The sequence below is a fragment of the Camelus bactrianus genome, chromosome 7 (genome assembly GCF_048773025.1).
Source record: "Camelus bactrianus isolate YW-2024 breed Bactrian camel chromosome 7, ASM4877302v1, whole genome shotgun sequence".
Lineage (NCBI taxonomy): Eukaryota > Metazoa > Chordata > Mammalia > Artiodactyla > Camelidae > Camelus > Camelus bactrianus.
In genome coordinates, this window is record NC_133545.1 from 19732122 (window position 1) to 19753341 (window position 21220).

Sequence of the window (21220 nt, forward strand, 5' to 3'; positions counted from 1 at the left end):
TTCCTTCATTTTCTATGCTCTGAAACAATGTATATAGATTTGGGACTATTAGTTGTTGGTAGACAATTCTCAAGTCTCCATGAATTTCTTGGATTTCTACACACCCTGTAAGTTAGGCACTCACTACTCTTTGTTCTCTTTGTGTAGTGCAAGATATCTTCCAGCCTTAAAAGATACAGCATCTTCCTCTAAAAGTAAAGGGCAGGTTTCCATTCAGCCCTAGAAGATACAGTTAATGCTCCCTCTAGAGCAAAAGGCAAACATGCTCATTGCCCAGTGTAATAAAGATGATGTTTCCCTTCAGAATAAAGGACTGGCATGCTTACTGCCCACTGTAAAATGTTCAAGTTCCCTACCTCAGATTCTCCTGTACTGCAGCCTACTGCAGGGTCAAGTATTATCTGGCTCTTTTTACACTGTCCTGTCGGAATTGGGATTCAGGAAACTGACCCCCAGATGTTGATACCCTGGCTCCTGCTTTTGCTGTGAGTAATTGTCTTTCATCTCTGGTCCAGAAGTCCTGTGTTTTCTAGCATCCATGGAACTGTGGCAGATTAACTTAGCTTGCAAGCAGGGTAAAGTCTCGCACCCTTTCAACTTCTTGACACTGATCTTTAAAGTTGTGGTAAAATTTTCCTAGAAACCATTTTGTAAAGTAGTTCCTTGGTAACCTTCTCTATTTCTTCTATTTCTTCTGTTTAAGCTATTTAGCTTTACTGTTCACTTTAAAATTTTTATGTGCTTGTTTGCTTGGAGCAGAGGGATGGTGGAGTCTCTTGAATGCACTTCATTTTTACATTGGTTTTATTTTCCTTTGAGGTCTCCTTGCTTATCTTTCATGAAGAATCATTATTGTCATTTTAGTTAACTGCAGTGCCGCCTTAGCATGCAGTAAATGAGAGGAAATGTGTGCTTAGAAGCTAAAGTTATAACGATGAACGTCCTTTCTGTGGTTTTCTCTCGGTGGTAGTTGTACGGTCATTATAAAGGTGGATGTACTTTTTGTTTGTTTTTCTACAGGTGGTGGTTGTGCAGGCAATTAGTGCTCTCTGTCAGAAATACCCTCGAAAGCACAGCGTCATGATGACTTTCCTCTCCAACATGCTCCGAGATGATGTAGGTGGACTACTTCTTAAATGTGGGAAGTTGCACTCAAATTCTTATAGTATTTACAGCAGCTTTCTTTATCATCTCAGCATGCCTCTCAAAAAGTGCTCAATTCTGGTTGCTGTCTTATTACTAAACATGCTGTTACTTTGGCTTTCCTACTTGGAGGAAAAAACACTTTTGTTTCTTTCATAAGGGAAGGGAAATGAAATTTGAATGTTACAGCATGAGCCTTGGAGTATAAGCATTTCTCTAAAAAGTGTTCTCAGAATGAATGGTCGTTTTCTCTTTCGCCAGGGAGGCTTTGAGTATAAGCGGGCCATTGTGGACTGCATAATCAGCATCGTGGAAGAGAACCCTGAGAGTAAAGAAGCAGGTCTCGCCCACCTTTGTGAATTCATTGAGGACTGTGAACACACTGTTCTGGCTACTAAGATTCTCCACTTGTTGGGCAAAGAGGGCCCCAGAACACCTGTCCCCTCCAAGTATATCCGCTTTATTTTTAATAGGGTCGTGCTGGAGAATGAGGCCGTCAGAGCTGGTGAGTCACTGGAACACTGATAATGATGTAACTGCTGGCCTTTTGAAACGCTAGGCTCAAGCAGGGTGGTAATAAAATTAGAAAATGAAGTTGCAGAGTCTGTTTGACAGTGGGATCTGGGAGCATACTTAAGCCCAGATGTGTAGCTCTTTATATTCCAGTTTCCATCCTGATTTCTGCCTTCTATCAGAGACAGATAACCCTTGACTTTCAGTACGAGAGGAAGGCTGTGATGGCATCATCCATCTTTTCAGAATTATGGCCAGAAGAATGGATGACTGTGAAATTTGTGTGTCTTGTCATTTTTAAGTGACTTTTTAAACAGGCTTAGGAATTTTTTACTTCCTCCTCTCTAATTGTTACTTCCCGTTAGCATATGAACAGGTCCAGATATCTCCTGTTAAAGATATAAGCCCTCTTTTGATCCACTGTCTCTGATTAACGACTGACTATAATTCCCCTGTCAGGTAAACTTGAAGTAGCTGTTACTAGCTGCCTTTATGAACTTATTTTCCATTTTCTCTTCAACTCACTACAATGTAGTTCTGTCTCTTAAAAAATCTTCTGAAACTGTTTTTTAAAAAAATTACTTATAAGCTAGTTGGAAATTCAGGTTGGACATTTTAATGTTCTTATCTTTGTTCACCTCTCGGTCAGTTTGATGTACTGTTGACTAAACACTTCATGAAACTCTCTTCCCTTGGTTTCCTCAATAGCCTCCATCTTTCTGTCACTCCCCAGTCTTACTTATAGAGCTTCTCTTCCATTCTTTAAAAAGTTAGTTCCCTTTAGAGATTTGTCTTCTCCACACACATTCTTCCTGGTGATCATTTTCAAAGCTCTACTGATAGGCTGTGACATTGCGGTCATGGCTGTTTCCTGAACTTGTATGTCTCCTAACTATCTAAGGCACTTCAAATTCAACTTGAAATTCCCAAACTGAATTCCTCACCTATAATATCCACTCAGTTTCAAAGCTAGAACCTTATTCCATTGTTTTATAACCCTGTCTGTCCTTGGGCAAAGACCTGTCAATTCTGTCTCCTTAATACTTATTTCTTTATTCTTTTTTTTTTCCAGTTTTCCCAGGTGCTGTATTAGACTCCCATCCATTTCAGATGCCCAACTAGTCTGACTGCTTGTTAGTCTCACCACATATCCAACATACTCTTCACACTCTGCTACAAATACACAAATTTATCTTGTATTTAACACCATTAATAATAACTTTGAGATTAAACCATAAGCTCTTCTTAATCTCTAGTCACTCACTCATCTCCTGCTCTCCAACTCAGGTCTACTCTTCAGCCTTACTCAGCTGTGTCTAGTTCCAGGATTAGACCATACTTTCTTCTCTGGGGTCAGGGCTTTCATACTTTTAATTCTCTCTGCCTTGAATCATCTTCTCCTGCCTTTTCCCTCTGGCTAACTCTGCTTGTTCTTCAGACTTTAGCTCAGGTACTGTCAGCTCCTTATCTTTCTTCTCCACCACCAATTCTGGCTTAAGTTCCTTTTTCTACTCACACAGCATCCTGGATATAATTCTGCCATGGACTTACTATGCTATGTTGTAACTATCTCTTTACTTACCTGTCTTTCCCACTTGGGGTCAGGGACCATGTCTTTTATCTTTCTATCCCCAGTACCTAGTACAATTCCTGACAAAAATTAGATGAGCAATAAATCTTTGTTGAATTAAGTGAGTTTTAATAATAGAGGGTTTTTTTTTTTTATGCATGGGGCTGGTCATTTGAGATTAGAGATTAATTAAGTGTGGTATATTAGGGGTCAGCCTGGAGGACAGCTCATATAAGACTTACATATGGTCCTCTTTCCTCAATGCATGGAGGGTTTTCCTATTCAGAGCTCTGCCAATTTCTATTTATGCTTAAATGGATCAAAGAAATAAGATCAAGAAATACACAATAAGACAATAGTTTATTCCCACTGAACATGAGAAAATGTAACTTTTTTTGAATGATTATTGCTTAACTCTGAGAAGTTAATATTTATGCTGTTTCATTTTATGCTTCATTATAGCTGCTGTGAGTGCTCTGGCTAAATTTGGGGCTCAGAATGAGAATCTTCTCCCAAGTATCCTTGTACTCTTACAAAGGTAAAGTAAAAGAATGTATTTTTTTTAAAAGTAAGAGTGTCATGTCTTTTATCTTTCTACCCCCAGCACCTAGCACAATTCCTGACAGAAGTGAGGTGAGCAATAAATCCTTGATGAATGAAGCCAATTTTAATAGTAGAGGTTTTTGTTTTTTATGCATGGAGCTGGTTGTTTGAGATTAGAGCTTAATTATTTAGTGTGATATATAAGGGGTCATGGAGGATAGCTCATATAAGACTTACATATGATCCTTTTTCCTCATTGTACCACATCAAATGCATTGCAGGGCCTAAGACTAGAGCTGATGGAGTAAGTCAGGGGGAAATGGCATTTTTCTTACTCTTCTGGTAATTTTGCATGTGCCAAGAACATACATTATTTGACTTTTAATTTCTCTTGCATGATTTTGATAAAGTGACAAATGCATGTGCCTCAATTTGTATAGCAGGGGCCAACTTCAAAGTGATTCACTATCTAGAGTTGAAAATACCAGCTGATTTTCATGGTCTCCATGACTCCCAATTTGATGAGGAAAAGGCTTGCTTTTGCAAACACTCTGTGATTGCATCTTGTAATTGAAAGGCTGGCTGGTTTAAATAAAACAAATTGCCATTTGAGTAGTATCAGTGCCTGGATTCTGAATGCTTTTTTGTCTCCTTGGAAAGTGTAGTATTAACATTTTTTAATTATAAAGAAGTCTCAGTCTTTACCAGGGTCATGTGGTTGGAGATCCAAGAATACACTCTGAACTGCTATCTTATGTTATTGTGTTCTTCCTAATTATTTCACTGCCTACTTATGTAGTGCTTCTGATTCATAATGACACCATTTCTTTACCAATTCAGAACAGTACCCAAGATTTGTGGAGATTTTAAGACCCACTGTTGGCTGTTGTTGAGCTCTTTTATGAAGGTAGTATCAGATGGTGTGAACTGTGTCCTTTAGGAATAGTGGTACAGCTGTGGGAAGTCTTTAGGCTGCTGTGACATGCCTATTCTGTATCCTCTGGACAGGTGTATGATGGATACTGATGATGAGGTACGGGACAGAGCTACCTTCTATCTGAATGTGCTACAGCAGAGGCAGATGGCACTGAATGCTACTTATATCTTCAATGGTCAGTGAGAACCAAGAAGGGAGACAAATATACTTTTGTTCCACGGATGGTGTCTTGGAAACATATCTCATGATGATTTGCATATGAGCTGGCTTCACTAGGAAAAATGCTTGGTTTTTATCTTTGAATGCACTTCCATTTCTAGGAAAACCTAAAGGATATAAAAGCCCAAAGAATGTTTGCTTGTTCCTGGTTCTCCTTGAGCTCCCTCTTGGGTTTGTCTTTTTCCCCCTTTCTTCTGCTGTTATTGTTTCCACATGGCTCTGTTGCTTTCTTTTGTGGAAGATACTTATATTTTGTTGAAAATTTTTATGCTTTGCTCCTATGGTTCCTTGGATGAAATAATAAGAGCACCCCCCCCCCCTTTTTTTTCATTAGGAGCCTTTATTTTAACTTATTTAGGTTATAAAGTCTGTGGTTGTATTTTTCTTTAGAAAGCTTAGATAAATATTACAAACCTGGGCCTGTCTGGATCCTAGGATTGACAAGAAGTTATAATGCTGGGATTTCTCTGTTTCATAGGTCTAACAGTCTCTGTCCCAGGGATGGAAAAAGCCTTACACCAGTATACATTGGAGCCTTCAGAGAAGCCCTTTGACATGAAATCTATCCCCCTTGCTATGGCTCCTGTCTTTGAACAAAAAGCAGGTAATGGGAACACTTAGTTAATTTTTCTGTGTATAAATAGTTTTATACCAGTAAAATAATACTGTTAGCATATTTTCTCTTAATATTTCTTTTGTCACGACTTACTTCTAAATCTTACAGAACTAAGATGGATGATACTTTTTTAAATTAGGGTTTTAAAAAAATTCCCCTTGTTTCCTCATGAAAGCAAGAATATGAAATGTGACTCAGACCGAAAGTTGTTTTTTTAATGCTGAGTGTAACAGCATTTAAAGTTAATTGTCACCATGTGTCTCAGAGCAGTAATTATGCTGCCAACTCCTATTTTTATTTTCTGATGTTGGTTACTCTTAATTAATTTTTCTATTGGAGGTTTAAAAAAATAAAAGAAGTGTTTAGTGGTTAGAACTGAAAAGGAAAGATCTCATGCTTAACTTTCGACATTTTCAGTTTGTTGATACTATACAAGTTTTTTTTTCCTATTTGAATCATGAGATTTGTTTTTATAAACTGTTTCTCTTTTTAAGAGTAATTTTTTAAAATATTCTGGTCCATTTAAAGCAAAATCTATATTTTTAGGACTTTATTATTTCACTAAATACATTTTAATTGGAGTTGTCCCTCCAAAAAAAACAAAAAACAAAAAAAAGGTGGCAGAGCACCTACTGGTATAATTTAGCCATGGCTCCTTATATAGCTGGTAGAAGTTTCTGCCCTCATCTCCTTCTGTCTGCATTTTGTGCTAGATAGTGGGAGGGAAGCTCACTTGATTGCTCATATCTGTCTTTGTAGAAATCACACTGGTGGCTACTAAGCCAGAGAAGTTGGCTCCTTCCAGGCAAGACATTTTCCAAGGTATGATGATTTGATGTGTAGAAGCAGTAGCCTTGTACCCTAGGCATTGTAAATATAGTGAAGTCCACTGCTTTTATTCAGTTTGATTATTTCTTGGTACAGGAAGTCTTTGTGAGGCTGAATGTTTGTTGTCACAGCCCACCGTTGCTGTGGCTGCCTGCAGTCTGTGGGACTTGTCAGTCTAAGTGGGAGTGTTTTTACTCTATCTTGGTTAATGGGAATTCACATTCTATGAAATCAAGGATTTAGTTTCTTCCTTTTTTTTTTTTCTTTCGCCTTTAGCAATTCAGTTTACAAATTCTCTTACTTAAAAGATTATTTACTAAAGTTTGGAGACATATTAGTTGGGTGTTTATTAGTAAGGCTGTGGAAACTGAAAACATTTTAGACATTCAGAGTAATGTCTTCCTCTGTCTTATCTTTCTTCCTTCTTTTCTTTCCATTTTTCTTAATAGAACAACTGGCTGCCATTCCTGAGTTTATGAATCTAGGACCCTTGTTCAAGTCGTCTGAGCCTGTCCAACTTACAGAAGCAGAGACAGAATACTTTGTTCGTTGTATCAAGCACGTGTTTACCAAGCACATTGTGTTCCAGGTGAGATCAGTGCTGTAACGGGCTCCTGGGAGGGGCTTAGTACTCATTCCCCTTCAGTTTATGATTCTAGTTCCTTTTATAGAGAAGTAACGTGGCAGCATTTCTGGTTTTCTTTCCTAAGTCCATAGCTCTAGAGATGCCTTCGTGTGATGGGTAGCTTTTAATGGTTTAAATTTAAAAGAACATAAAATCAAAATGTCTAAAGAAGTTGGACAGCATAAAGTAGAACCCGCTAAAAAAAAAAATCATTCAATATCAGGGTAAATTAAGTGCGTTGTCCAAGAACTTGGATTTTAATTTGATTCTCAGACAGCTGTCAGGCCTCTACCCTGTCATTTGGTAGAACTCAGTCTCAGGAAAGAGAAGAAACTAGTGAATAACATAAAGGCGATCTCAAGAATAAGCTTATGCCTGTTGCCTCAAAAAAACCTTTAGGGGGAGACCTGTCTTGGTGTATAGAGAGGGAAAGTGTAGTGGGTTCCAGGACTGAGTTGTGGGTTATGGGTGGGAAGGAGCAACTTGCTTGAAAACAGTTCTTATCCTTCATAACTTTTGTGTTTGCTGCCTTTTCAGTTTGACTGTACCAATACTCTCAATGACCAGCTGCTGGAGAAAGTGACAGTGCAGGTGGAACCATCAGATTCCTATGAAGTGCTGTGCTGTATCCCAGCGCCCAGCCTAACTTATAATCAGCCGGGAATATGTTACACTCTTGTTCGTTTACCTGATGACGACTCTACAGCAGGTACTGATACCCAGAATGAAAGACACATGATTGCGGGTACATTACCACTTGAGCTCGTAAATGTCTGGACAAGTATTTGAGGTTCAAGAATTTGTTTCTTTTCCAGAATTAAATGTAATGATAATGATGGTATATTTATATTTATAAAATTAATTACTGCTATAGATATACTAATTTTATAACTAATTCTGAGTAAAATATGCTGGACATTTAATCTTAAAAGAGAAACTGAATGTATACAGTGGTAGCCCAAAAAGGAACTCAGACTTTCTGTTGAAACAGTGTGACCACTGGTTCATGTAGCTGATGTCTCCTTGAAGGATCATGGCCTCCTTCTCCCTGATGTTTCTTTCCAGGGCATCTTGGGGATTTTTTTACTTAGTAGATCCATGGCATCTGAAAATGTATTTTTTTTTAAGGGCTCTGTAGCCCAAGGCTGGTGTCTGAGTATGTCTCAGCCCAGTAAGTGGCTTAGCCAACAACTGGGTGTCCACATTTGAGAAAGGCTTTGTAATTCTCTACTTGACCTGTGTGCACTGTATGCAGTCTTAGGGGTGGGGGATGGGGGTCAGGGGAGGCCTGTGAAGGAGAACCAACTGCTAGTGCCAACAGTATTTACAAATTTGGGGATTTGAGACCTTCTGACATATCTCTTCTGAATGTCAAGTATTTGTTGTACTTGCTTTCCTCCTTTTCCTTTGTGAGTTCTTTTCTTCCCAGATTCAATGCAGAATATTCACAACTGCTAACCAGTTTACTCAGAAATAAGCACACACATCACACTTAACATTTTAAACAATTTTATTACTAGTACAGGAAAAAATTTTTACTGCTAGTACAGGAAAAAACAATTTTTACTGCTAGTACAGGAAAAACCAATTTTTACTATTAATACAGGAAAAAAACAAAGTAACAAATAGTGGGGAAGTTACAGAGTTACAAGAAATCATAAAAGTACTAGTAAATAGTTGTCCCTGGTCATCACTGAGTTATATTTGGGGCTTAACCTGTCTTCTCTTAGCCCCTCTCCCAACCCCCTTTTTAGCTGTTGGTTCTGGGAGCCCCTGTCCAGTCTCACCTGTGTTGGATGATAGACCAGGCTACTCACTCTAGCACGAGGTAGATTCAAGTTGGCACCATTGCTGGGTCTGAATCCCAGGTTGTTCCCTCTGGCCCTGGGTGGACCTGCACTTGCAGCCACCCTGGATCCATAACCCCCTGGGTAGGAAGGCACTTTCCTAGCTGGCCTCCAGTATTTCTCCTTCAAGCATTAGGCCATCCAACTTTAACCTTTAATCACCTCCTTTATCCCTTTATGAGGTTTCTCTAGTTCCGTTCCCTTTTAGCTACACTTTCTTTCCTGGTCTGTTTTCCTCTGGTTAGACTCATTTAAAATATGTCCACCAGCCAGTAATTAAGCTGGCTGTACTCTTTAGTAAAGCTAGTTTTATTTAGCCTTGTTCTAAACCAGTATCTGGGCCCAGTCTTAATGTAGCCCTGTGGCTTCTGCCATCATCCTGGGAGACTCCACATTTTTTTAGTTTTTTCCAGTAGCCACCTCTCCTTATTTCACAATTCTTCCCCCATTGTACTTCTTACTAAGTTTCTTTTTTTTAAGGGATGCCATTCCTTTGCCACTTAATTTCAGAGGGAAGCAAAATGCTGAACTCATTGAAGAATCAAGCTTTTCCCAATTGAGAATACTAGCTCCTCCCATTTCCCCAGGTTCACTTGGATAACTGATAACTCAGGTGCCTCACATCCCAAGGAGTGGTCCTAATAGAATACAATAAATACAGTTTTACAATATCAAAATACATAAAACAACAATATTGAAATTACAGAAGTTACATATAGTACAGGAGAAAACAACAACAACAGAAAACATTTCTACCAAGACAAAATATAGGGGTGGTTTCTTACACCTCCTTACTAAGGAGTTAATTTCTTTTTAAAATATAGATCTTACAAATTAGCCCAGAGGTTTCAACTTTTGGTCTGCTGGCTATGGACGCTTTTGCTTGATGGTTGTTAGTATTTTGTTTGTAAAAATTTGACATTTGGAGAATTTTCTTTCTTTTCTGTTAAATTTAAAGGATTTGCTGATTGGTGTTGAAACTTAGTTGTAAATTTGTCATTGTATCTTGGAGAGAAGAAATGGAATTCTGTCTCAACATTTGGACTTTTAAAACTTTGTTAGTAGTCAATTTATATTTGACCCATCACGTGCCTGCTTTAAAAAAAAAATCCTTTCTATTCTTTAGTCTTTGTTAGAAACTAAAATTTTTCATCCACGGCCAATCCAAAGTCTTTGCTGTACAGTGAACAGAAGTGAAATACCAGGGTCTAGGCAGTACGAAGTCTTCTACCCATTCCTTCTTTTCTGCATTTTCCCACTGTAGATATTTTGAATTTCACCAATCACCTGAAGATATATACATCACCACTACTTGTCTTATCTCAGAAAATATATTTTCCATATAATTACAGAAAAAAAAAAAAGAAATTCTGGAGACTGTGATTTCCTTCAACTGTATAGAATAGAAAGGAGTCTAGGTTTTGAAGATAGATTGGGATTTGAATTCTGACTCTGCTGCACACTGACTGTAATCTTGGACAAATTATTTGATCTCTGTAAGCCTTTTAGGATTGTCAGAGGGATAAAATGAAATTAAGTAAAGTGATTAGTGTGGTGCCAGATACATAGTAAATACTTAATAGATAGAAGGTATTATTGTTTCAGTTCTGAAACTATCCACTCTCTCCCTTTATCTTCTTTAAAATCAAGTCTCTCACAGTTCAAAAGACACACACCGGCCAGTCTCCCCTAGAAAGCTGTTCCAGCAATCGTTCTTATCTTTGCTGTATCTTTAAACTTTCTCACTCCCCCTACTTTATAAGTGTCAAAAAAAATCTACGCCATCTGAAAAAAATCTACTCTACTTTAACTCAACATCAAGATATTACCATAACTCTGTCCGTCAAATCTTGGGCAATTTGTGGAAAGAGTAATCAGCTTCATAAGTCTCAATTCAGTTAGTCCTACGTGCTCTTTTCTGTCCTCCATAATTACTCTTCACTCAAATTTGTAGAAAAGCCTTCAAGGCAGCATGCCTTCTTCATGTCCTTTCTCATCCAGCAACTTTCTTTCCTCTGAATATTTATTATACTAGTAATAACATACATATATGCAACATTCTACAAATTTTTCCCTGCTTTGGATCTCTATAATGACCCTACCTACTTAACTTTTTGTTTTATTATGTCATATTTCTCATCTTAAAGCATTTCAACAAATTTACATAACTCACTTAAAAGGTCTTTAATAGCAAATATCCATACTAAGATCAAGTTTAACAGTACATGTATGAGTCTTTTTCTGGTTTTCATTAGGGAGGCTGCCTCCCATTTAACAATCCATAACTTTCGCATATGCTTCAGTTCTCAACTTTCTGCCTACGCTTCCTTTAACGTCTATCTGAACTTGAGCTACCACGGGATTCTGACGGACTCCAGACTCTTCTCTGAATCTGCAGTCTCCATTCTATTATTTGTGGTTCAGTATTAACTGTATTAACTCCTGACATTCTGACATTAAATCCACAGCTTCAATTAAGTAACATTTCTGTTTTTTACTTTGACTCACCTCCAGCCACTCACTGGGATCCACACTAATGACCCCTGATGAAACTGCATTCTTCTTAGCTAAGCACATAATCTCAATTTTTACTCAAATCCTATAAAAGCAGGATAAGTTGAATATAACTGTTCAACCACCGTGTCCCCTATCACTAGAATTTATATCAGTCTAGTCATAAAATCAGTTTTGCTCCAATTTGACCCATTATGAGATTGGCCAAGACTTCCAGTTTGAGATCTCATTCACCCCGTTCATTCATTTCATAACCCGTCTCCCTTTCCATTCATTTCATAACCTGTCTCCCTTTCCTCAAACACACTGAAATGTCTAACTTTCCCTCTATACTTACTTTCAGTCTGTCTTTTATCCTATTTCATGTTTCTGTTTCACACCATCAGCATCAGTAAATGTAATCTTTATTGCTCCCTTTCTTAAGTGATAGCATCTCTCCAGAATGCAGTGTAAACATGGCATATCCACTCATTTCCTCTTTTTCCCTCTTGACCTTAGGGAAAAACCCTCTGCTTGTTGGTACCACCCAGGCTTGGTTCACAACCTGAGCTTTTAAATAGATTCAGTATGTGAAAATGTGTGAACTTCCTCCTTGACTTACTGTTACTATTCCAAATGATACCACTGTAATGCGTGCATCTTCATCTTTGGATGTCAGTGGTACCAATGTCATGAGGTTGCTGCTGGCGCTCTCCCTTCAGATTTCATTTTATGAATTTACCTCCATATGACCATTTATTCTCCTGAATCTACCCACTTTGACATAATTATCTGGTAGATTTTTCCGGCAGCCACCAATTTGCCTGTGACAATTTCTTTTTATATATTTCTTCCATTTTCCTTTATTCCATTAATTTTGCTCAAGTTTAACACGCAGCACTATGCCTCGTAACCATTATAATCCTCCTTAATAATTCCACGGATGATTTATATCATTATATGTATACTCTCAACTTAATTCCAATTTCATTTTAACCATTTCTTTCCATTTTTCCTCTGCTCTTTTTCATTGGAAAAACATTAAACATATAAACACTACATCAACATCTGAAGAAGACTATTTTACCAGTGCTAAATACAATGCTTTCAAAGCTCAGCTGACTGCACCACACCGCCTTTACTCTGTACTGGGCTGTGCTACAGCCTCTCCCTCTGTGAACATTCTACGTCGTGTATCTTCCTAATAAAAGCATGCTTGCCCACAGACATAGCAGATAGCACCTATGCTTTCTTATATTCACTAGTATGCACCTACTGTCTGATCTCAATACCACATATGCCCCACTCCTGTCCCTGAGATCTGCTGATGTCCCCAGATTGGGAGCCCTTCAGGCTGCCCTCCCCTTTTCTTTAGAGCCCCTTTAATTACCCTGAGCCCTTCATACATTCATCAGGTTCTCCCCCTCTCCCATGATGCCTGTCCCTTTCTCCTCCCTTTGACTCCCCTGGCCCATCTCAACACTGGCCTGTCCCCTTCATGGCTGCTCAGAAATCCAAGGTCTCTCTCTTTGCACACTGGGTGTGGACTGAACCTTACTTGGCCCATCCTCTGCCTTTTCTCCCACTCTAGCCTTTGAGAGCCACTCTGCTTTATCTTAAGCATCTGATCCCACCTCCCCAACCACCTGCCAGTCATGTGACGGATACAGTGGCCTTTTCCTTGATATCTGCTCCCTTCTTGATCTGCCCTCACGCTCCCCTGTGACCAGCTTCTTGGTCTGCAGCGTGCTGCATGAATCCATATGCTATTCCAATTCAGCCTTAAGCACACTGTCTTTGCAGGTCCCCCATTTTGGAGATGGTCATGGCCTCTCTGGGCTTGTCGCTGACCTTTCATCATTTCATCTTGTGTTGCCCTGCACTGACTGGGTTGTCTCCAATGTCTTCCATGAGTCAGTACCTCTACCACCTGATCCTCCTCTAGCCTCTTCCTACCCCAGCATGTTCCCCACTAGCCTTACTCCCATGCTATCCTCTGCCTCCTACATGGGCTTTGTCATGGCCCACTCATGGGACAAAGCTCCTGGATCCTCCACATCCACTCCAACCTTCTGCCTCTTTGTTATCACCCTCTGTGCAGCACATTCCCTCATCTTCTCAACAAGCATCTCCTGTCCTAGCTGCAAGGCGCCTGCCCTTTCTCTTCTTACTGGACCACCACTTCTCCTCTACTTCCTGCTTCAGAATGCTCACCTGATCACCTGCTTCCATGCACAATTTCATCATCACTCCTAATTTCCTTCTCTACTGCTTATGTTCCTGATCTGTGTGACATTCTTGCAGCTACTGTCCGTGAGTCTTCCAGCTGGACTCAGTACTTTCCTGTGCTGTGTGCTCCCTTCTGGACCCCCCACCTTCTGCTCAGCCCAACTCCATCGTCCCTGCTTCAGACACACTGCACCAACCCTGCACACTCCGCCCCCAACCCCTGCTCTGAGCCAGGCTGCACTGTCCTCCCAGGTCCCCGCAGCATCACTCCTGAAACTTTCACGTTTCCATCCAGACCCCTTGTTGCACACTCTACTGATGCAGCTCTTGGGGAGCCCCTGCCTCTGATTCTCCTAGCTTTTTCCTTTCACCTTCTCACCCTCTTGCCCCCACGTCTGCCAGCCGCACTCCTGATGCCATCATACTCAGTCTGGACCCGCACAAAGCCCTGGGCACTGCTGTCCACCCTGCTTCTGCCCTTCTCCCACCATGCAGTCACCTCTCTCCCAGAGCCTCTCCTGCGCTGTCCCATCCCATCCACCCCTTCCTTTGGTGTGTACATCCCCTCTGGTACCCTCTGCTCACATACACACAATCCATCTTCCTTTCAGCCACTACTTCTGTCTCCCTCAGCTTTACTCCTCAAAACTCCTCAGCTCCAGGAACACCATGCTTGCAATCCACTCCCTACCGACTGACAGTAATCCCAACCCACCACCCGTCGTTCCAGGTGCCTTGTCGGCTACATTCATTTGCTCGCTGTCTGCTTGGTCCTGGGTCCTTTTCCTCCACATCTCCCAGTCTCAACTCTGATGCCTGCATCTACCCCAACTCAGGCTTATCTGCTTACGTTCCCCTCCCTCCCCCTTCCACCCAGTGATTCTCCCCCAAGGATGCGTGGCCCCAAAGGCAAGCCTATCAATGTCATCTTTCCATCTGTCTTGTATTTTTGTGGTTTTACTCTGGGTTTTTGTTTTGAGGAGAGTACTGCACCCCAGATGTTTTGATAGGCCTCCCCTGGGGTGCATGCCTGCAGCTCCCACTCAGGTGAAATCCACACCCTGACCGTATCCCCGGGCAGAATCATCACAGTGTGACCCCCTGAGATACACTCTCCCCTTGAGCGCCTCTGGCCCCCAACAGTTGCTAATGATGCTTTTTCCTAAAAAAAAAAAAAAAACCCAAAACCCAGCATTGCCCCCACTCTGACTGCCCGGCACTGTCCTCTTGGAACCACCACATTCCCTTCCATATTTATTCAGTGACAACCAACATCCCCCTAACTCCAGTCTGCATCAGAGCACTTTTCTTGTCAAGTCACCACGCCCCAGACACTCCCCTGCACCCCACCCTTTATGACTCTTAGGCATTATGACAGTATCTTTGGTACAAACCTATCGTTCTTCTTGGCGCTTGCCATTGTCCCTTTCCCTAGGTTACCCCTCCTCATTTCAGACCCATGACACTGTCCTCTTACAGAGCCCTGCCCCTGTCGTCCTCACGTTCCTCTGTGATTCCTGCTAAGCAGCCTTCCCCTTCCTCCTCTCCTGCAGCTGCTCTCTGTCCTCTCCAGGTGGATTCACTGGTCTTCCCAATCCGCTCCTCAACCTGCAACCATCACCCCAACACTGGACCTGTATTCAGTCCAGAAGCACAACTAAAGATGGTTTTCTCAGTGTCTGGAGCTGGATCTCCCACCCCCCCCACCTTCACTCCCAACCTTGTTCCCCTACACAACCCTGTCCAACCTGACCTGCACCCCAACCCCAGTCCCATCCCATTCTGCCTCCCATCCCCACCTCCCCCCGCATCCCCAGCGGATCCGTATTAAAGAGCCTGGCCAAAAAGTTCTACCCTCCCCACAACATTCGATGCTGTTAGCAGCAGCCACTGCTCCCCACCCACTGCTAGCCACCCCTTTCCCACTCCTCCTTCCTCATGCCTCTGCCCGCCCTGGGTAGTCCCAAATCTCAAAAGTTCCTTCTGGTTGGCACTTCTGCCAGTACAGCTACACTGCCAGTTTTCTCCTATCATTCCTTCTCCTCTTGGTGTCCAGCCTGTGTTCCTTCCACTGTGCTCCACTCTCCATCCTGTCCCGGAGGCCTCCCATCACCTTGTCTCTGTCTGGGAGGTGACCTTCCTGTCCTGCTGCATCAAGGCCCCATTAGGATATTCTTTCCCACAACCCTTCCTTATGTGATCCATTTCTTCCCTTTACCAACCTGGCCCAGGGAAAGCGCCCTCCTCTTCTCTAGGAACCATGATCTCAAAGTTCCCCAGTGCCTGTCATTGAGTAGCACAGGGTAATCCTTTCTCTGTAGGGGTGCTCCCTCCAGGACCTGCTCTCATGCTCACACTCTTTCCTCCACTACCCTGCCATGTTCTCGCTGAAATCATGGGCTGTCAGGATCTGGTCCTTCCACTGGCTCAGGCCACCCACCATTTTCCTGGAGGCTTCCTGTCCTTCCTTCCTTTCTCTTCTCTTCCCTTGTAATCAAGCCACTACGCACAGGACTTTACACACGCCCCCTCTTCCGCCTCTTCTTTCCTCGTCTCCACTGCTTCCATCGCTCCTCCTTTGGGCCCGGGACGCACCCCTGCCCATCAGCCTTGCGCTCCCACTCCCCGACGACATCCAGACCCCCCCTTTGCCCTCCTTCTCTCTAGGCCACCATCCCCTCATGTACAGATTTTAAGACCCCACTCTCACGCTCCGTCCCATTCTGCCTTGCCCCCTCTGCTGTTCCCTGGATCCAGCCTCCCAAACAAGAGCCCCTGCTGCTCAAGCCCTCACCGTCCTGCCCTCTGCTCGCTCCCTCTGTGCTGCCCCCATTACCTTCTCAGGCCAGACCCCTGACACCCCACTGGTTTCGGAGGTCCCCCTCCTCCCTCCTTCCCTGTGTGCCGCCCCCACCACATGCTGGACCTGCACCCTTCCCAACACCCCTGGAAGAGCAAAAGCTCAGTCAGTGATGGTTGGGCAATGTCAGCTCAGCCTGCTCCTCCCCGACTCCGCTGCCATTTTACGCACGTTTGCTGCCTGCACTCTGCACTGCAGCCACAGGAGCCCAGCCCAGATCCCTGAGGTTACCTGCCAGTGGTTTCTCTGTAGGGTCCGGCTTAATGTGCAGTGACACCCAGGTTCCTCAGTTTTAGCGCAGCCATTGGGTTTCCTTTCCCAGGTCTTCCGATGCTCCGGCTATGAGGTCTCACCTCTGCACTGCAGCTCCTGGCCCGTCTCAGTACCGCACGTACCCCCTCCCCCTGACATCTGCCGAAGTCCCACATTGAGAGCTCTTCAGGCTGCCTTTCCCCTTCCACGGTGCCCCCTTCGCTGACCCTGGGCCCCTCAGACATTCCTAAGGTTCTCTCCCTTCTTCTGTGATTCCCGTCCCCGGTCTCGTCCCTTCTGCCCCCTGAGCAATGCCCCTACCACCTGTCAGTCATGAGAAGGATGCAGCGCTCTTTTCCTTGACCAGCCCTCATGCTCCTGGGATGGCCAGCTTCCCTGTCCGCAGTGTCCTGTACTGAGTCCATCTGCCATCCAGATTTCCCCCTAAGCGCCCTAACCTTGCCGAGTCCGCCAGACGGGAGAAGGTCACTGCTTCTCCGGCCTTCTCTATGACCTTTCCTCTCGCCGTGCCCTGTCTCCAACATTTTCGATGGCCACTACCTCTACGACCTCGACCTCGTTCTCCTCTGGCCTCACCCCGCCTCTCCCGAGTTCCTCGCGTGCCTCACCTGCGCTGTGCTCCTCCTCCTGCCCACTCGGGGACAGGGACCCTGGATTCTCCACATCCACTGGGCTTCCTCTCCCCTTTCCTGCCCACTCGGGGGCAGGGACCCTGGATTCTCCACATCCACTCTCTCCTGTGTGTTCCCTGATGCCCTCCACAGGCCTTTCCTTGCCCGGCGCCATCGCCTGCCCCTCCGCCCTCTCCTGGCCCGTTGGACCACCTCTCCTCCACCACACTCTCCCAGTTGTTCGAGGCCGCCGCTCACCTGGTCACCTACATCCTCGGCCCGCTTTCAGGGTCTCTCCTGCTCTCCCGCTACTGCACACATAGCAAAGGAACTGTGCTACCTGATCCGTGTGACATTCTTGCAGCTACCGTCTGTGAGTCTTCCAGCTGGACTCAGTACTTTCCTGTGCTGCGTGCTCCCTTCTTGACGACCCCCCCCACCTTCCGCTCAGCCCAGCTCCATCATCTCTGCTTCAGACCCACTGCACCGACCCTGCACGCCCCGCCCCCGACCCCCGCTCATGAGCCAGGCTGCGCTCTCCTCCCAGGTCCCCACGGTGTCGCTCCTTTAACTCTCACGTTTCCATCCAGACCCCTCGTTGCACACTCTCCTGACCCAGCTCTCGGGAAACCCCTGCCTGATTCCCCTTTTTCCTTTCACCTTCTTCTCACCTCCTTGCCCCCACACCTGGCAGCCCCACTCCCGACACCATCACACTGAGTCTGGACCCGCACAGAGCCCTGGGCACCGCTGTCCGCCCTCCTTCTCTCCTCCTCCCTCCGATTGCTCTTCTCTCCCCCAGAGCCTCTCCTGCACTTTTGTGTCCCATCTCTTCTCATGCCCACACCCCTCCTATCCCGCACACATCATGACTCAGGCAGGTGACAATATCTTTGGTCTAACTCTCTTTCTAGGTGCTTGTCACTGTCCCTTTCAAAAGTTTACCCCTCCTCATTCAGCTCTGTGACACCTTATGGTCGTACTGTCCAGCTGTGTCTCCTGACAGCCAGGTGTTTCCCTTCTGCCTTCCCTGCAGCCCCTCTCCCTCGTCCTCTCTGGGTGGATTCAGTGGTCTCACCCTCCCTCATCTCAGCGTAGTCATCACCCCCAGCACTGGACTTGCAGTCATTCCATAAGCTCAAAGTAGATGATTTTCTCAGTGCCTGGAGCTCCTTCTCCCTTCCCCACCATCCCCACTGATCCCAACCCTGCCCTCACATCCAATCCTGTCAAACTCAATTTGTACCCCAATCCTGAACCCTGTCCCAGACCACACCCCACCCTGGATCCATATTAAAGAGCCTGGCCAAAAAGTTCTACCCTTGCCACAATATTCCAGGTGTAGCAGCAGCCACTGCTCCCGCCCGCTGCTAGCCACCCCTTTCCCACTCTTCCTTCCTCATGCGTCTGCTCCCCCTGGCTGGTCCCGAATCTCTGAAGTTCCTTCTGGTTGGCACCTCTGAGATCTGCCTGGATTCCTACCTGCCACCTCCTCCTTCTCATTGCTCCCCCTGTTGTTGTCCAGCCTGTCTCCCTTCCACTGCGCTCCAGTCTCCACCCTCCCCGGGGTGCCTCTCATCACCTGTCTCTGGCAGGTGACTCTCCCGTCATGCCACATCAAGGCTCCACTTGGACATTCCTTCCTGAGACCCTTCCTCATGCAACCCATTTCTTCCTTTTCCCTCCCTGTCCAGGGAAAGTGCCCTCCTCTTTAGGAACCATGATCCCATCTCAGTGCTCCCTAATACCTGTCACTGAGTTGCACTGGGTCACTCTGTCTCTGTAGGGCTGCTCCCTCCTGGGACCTGCTCTCATGCTCACACTCTTTCCTCCCCTTCCCTGTTCTCCCTGAAATCATGGGCTGTCACTGGTCTGGTTCTTCCACGGGCTCAGACCACCATTTCTTTTTAGGCTCCCTTTTCCTTAGCGCCTTCCTGTCTTTCCTTACTTCCTGTTCTGTCTTCCCTTTTAAACAAGCCACTGTACACAGGACTTTACACCAGGCCGCCACCTTGCCTTCTTCTTTCCTTGCCTCCACTGATTCCATCTCTCTTTTCATGGACCTGGGGTGCACCCCCGGCCATCACCCTTGCTGTCCCTCTCCTTGTTGACACGTCCAGATCCCCGCTCTGCCCTCCTTGCCTCTAGCCACGTTCCCCTCACATCACCCACATGCAGATCTGAAGACCCACCAATTACTCTCCAGTCCATGTGGCCTTGCCTCCTTGCTGTTCAGGTCCAGCCTCGCAGACAAGAGTCCCCCAGGGCCCCAGTGTCCCACCCACTGGTGTCTCCCTCTGTGGCCTTTTCCTACCCACATTATCTTCTCAGACTAGACTTACGACATCCCATTGGCTGTGAAGGTCCCCACTTCTCCCCTGATTCCCTATGCAGTCTCTCTGCCACATGCTAAACCCCCACCTGTCAGCACCCATGGACTAGCAGAGGCACAGATTCGCTGACTGACAGCAGCTGTCAATACCACCTTAGTTCCCACCCATTCCTGTGCCATTTCTAAGCATATCTGCTACCCACACCATGGACTCCACCTGGTCCTTCCCAGTGTCCCTGAGGTTACCTGCCCGTGGTTTGTATGCAGAGTCTATCTGACATGCAACACAGCCCCGTTTCCTCTGTGTCACCACAGTCATTGTGGCCCTTTCCCTGCTGCTCTGAGGGCCTTGGGTCTTCAAAGCCCCAGGCTATGGCGTCTCTGCCCTGCTCTGCTCTGCTTCTGCCATCTGGCATCAGGGCGTGCAGAACCCTCTTGTCTCCTGAGACCTGCCAAAGTCCCAGACTGGGGCTCTCCAGGCTCCTTGCTCCTCCTCTTCCTCATTTTCCCCCCTGGCCTTGCTCTTCTCTTTACCTGCTCTGAGTCCCAGCAAGTTCATGACATTCTTTCCCCTCTTCACTGCCACCTGTTCCTTTATTTTCCCACCGATTCCCCTGATCCAATTTGTATCCTGCCTGAGATTCCAGAGTTTCTCTTTCCAAGCTGGCTGCCCATTGAACTGGCTTGGCACATCCACCTTTTCTCTTCCTCTTGTCTTCAGGAGCCCCTCTGCCTCCTCGTCAGCATCCCATCCTACTTCCCCAGCCACCTGCCAGTCAGGTGACAGATTCCTCAACCGTTCCCTCAACTTCCTCTTCCTTGACTGAACCTCGTGCTCCCCCGGTGCCAGCTTCTTGGTCCCCAGCATGCTGTACTGAATCCACGCTGCCTGAACGCTCACCAAAGCACGCTACTTTTTGGGTCTACCAATTTGGAGAAAGTCATTGCTTCTGGGTGCTCTCTGGCCTTCCATCATCTCACCATGCCCTGCAGTTTTGTCTCCAGAATTTTCAAGAGCCACTACCTCTAGCACCTCAACATCCTCTGACCTCAGCCACCTCTCCCGAGTTCCTCGCCTGCCCTGTCTTATCCTCGCTGTGCCCTTCCTCCTGCGTGAGCCGCCTCATGCCTTTGACCCACTTTCGGGGGTAAAGTTTGTAGGTTCTCCACCTCCGCCCTTTGTCACTCCTCTCCTGGTGCAGTGCGCTCCCTGATCCTCTCCACAAGCCCCTGGTATGCCTGCCAGGCGCCGTGTCCTGCGATTTCTCACTCCTCTGGCCCGACGGACCACCTGCCCTCTACCACACTCTCCCACCTGGCGGAGACTGCTCACCTGAACGCCCAGCTTCAAGGTCTCTCCTTCTTTGCTTCTCCACTGCAGCGTCATAAACAGCTGTCCGACCTAAGCGTGTGATGTTCTTTGAGCTCCCACTGAGACTCTTGCAGCTGGATTCAGTAGTCTTCTCTGTTGGGTGCTCCCTTCCTGATCCTCGCCCACTGCTCAGCCCAATTCAGTCCTCTTTGCCTCCGACACTGTGCTGAGCCCACACACTCTGCCCGCCCCCCCATACTCAGTCTTGT

The 21220-nt window shown here is 45.4% G+C and overlaps 1 protein-coding gene across 4 annotated transcripts in view; it reads left to right on the forward strand.

Moving 5' to 3' along the window:
* Positions 1 to 21220, forward strand: part of COPG2 (COPI coat complex subunit gamma 2) — a 126269-nt gene that overhangs the window by 51168 nt on the left and 53881 nt on the right. For all 4 annotated transcript variants that reach the window (XM_045511056.2, XM_074367055.1, XM_010947528.3 and 1 more), the window contains exons 13-20: positions 1021 to 1116; positions 1405 to 1648; positions 3689 to 3764; positions 4778 to 4881; positions 5404 to 5529; positions 6301 to 6363; positions 6819 to 6958; positions 7532 to 7703. In XM_045511056.2, coding sequence (XP_045367012.1) covers positions 1021 to 1116; positions 1405 to 1648; positions 3689 to 3764; positions 4778 to 4881; positions 5404 to 5529; positions 6301 to 6363; positions 6819 to 6958; positions 7532 to 7703 — 1021 coding nt within the window. The remainder of the gene's footprint in view (positions 1 to 1020; positions 1117 to 1404; positions 1649 to 3688; positions 3765 to 4777; positions 4882 to 5403; positions 5530 to 6300; positions 6364 to 6818; positions 6959 to 7531; positions 7704 to 21220) is intronic.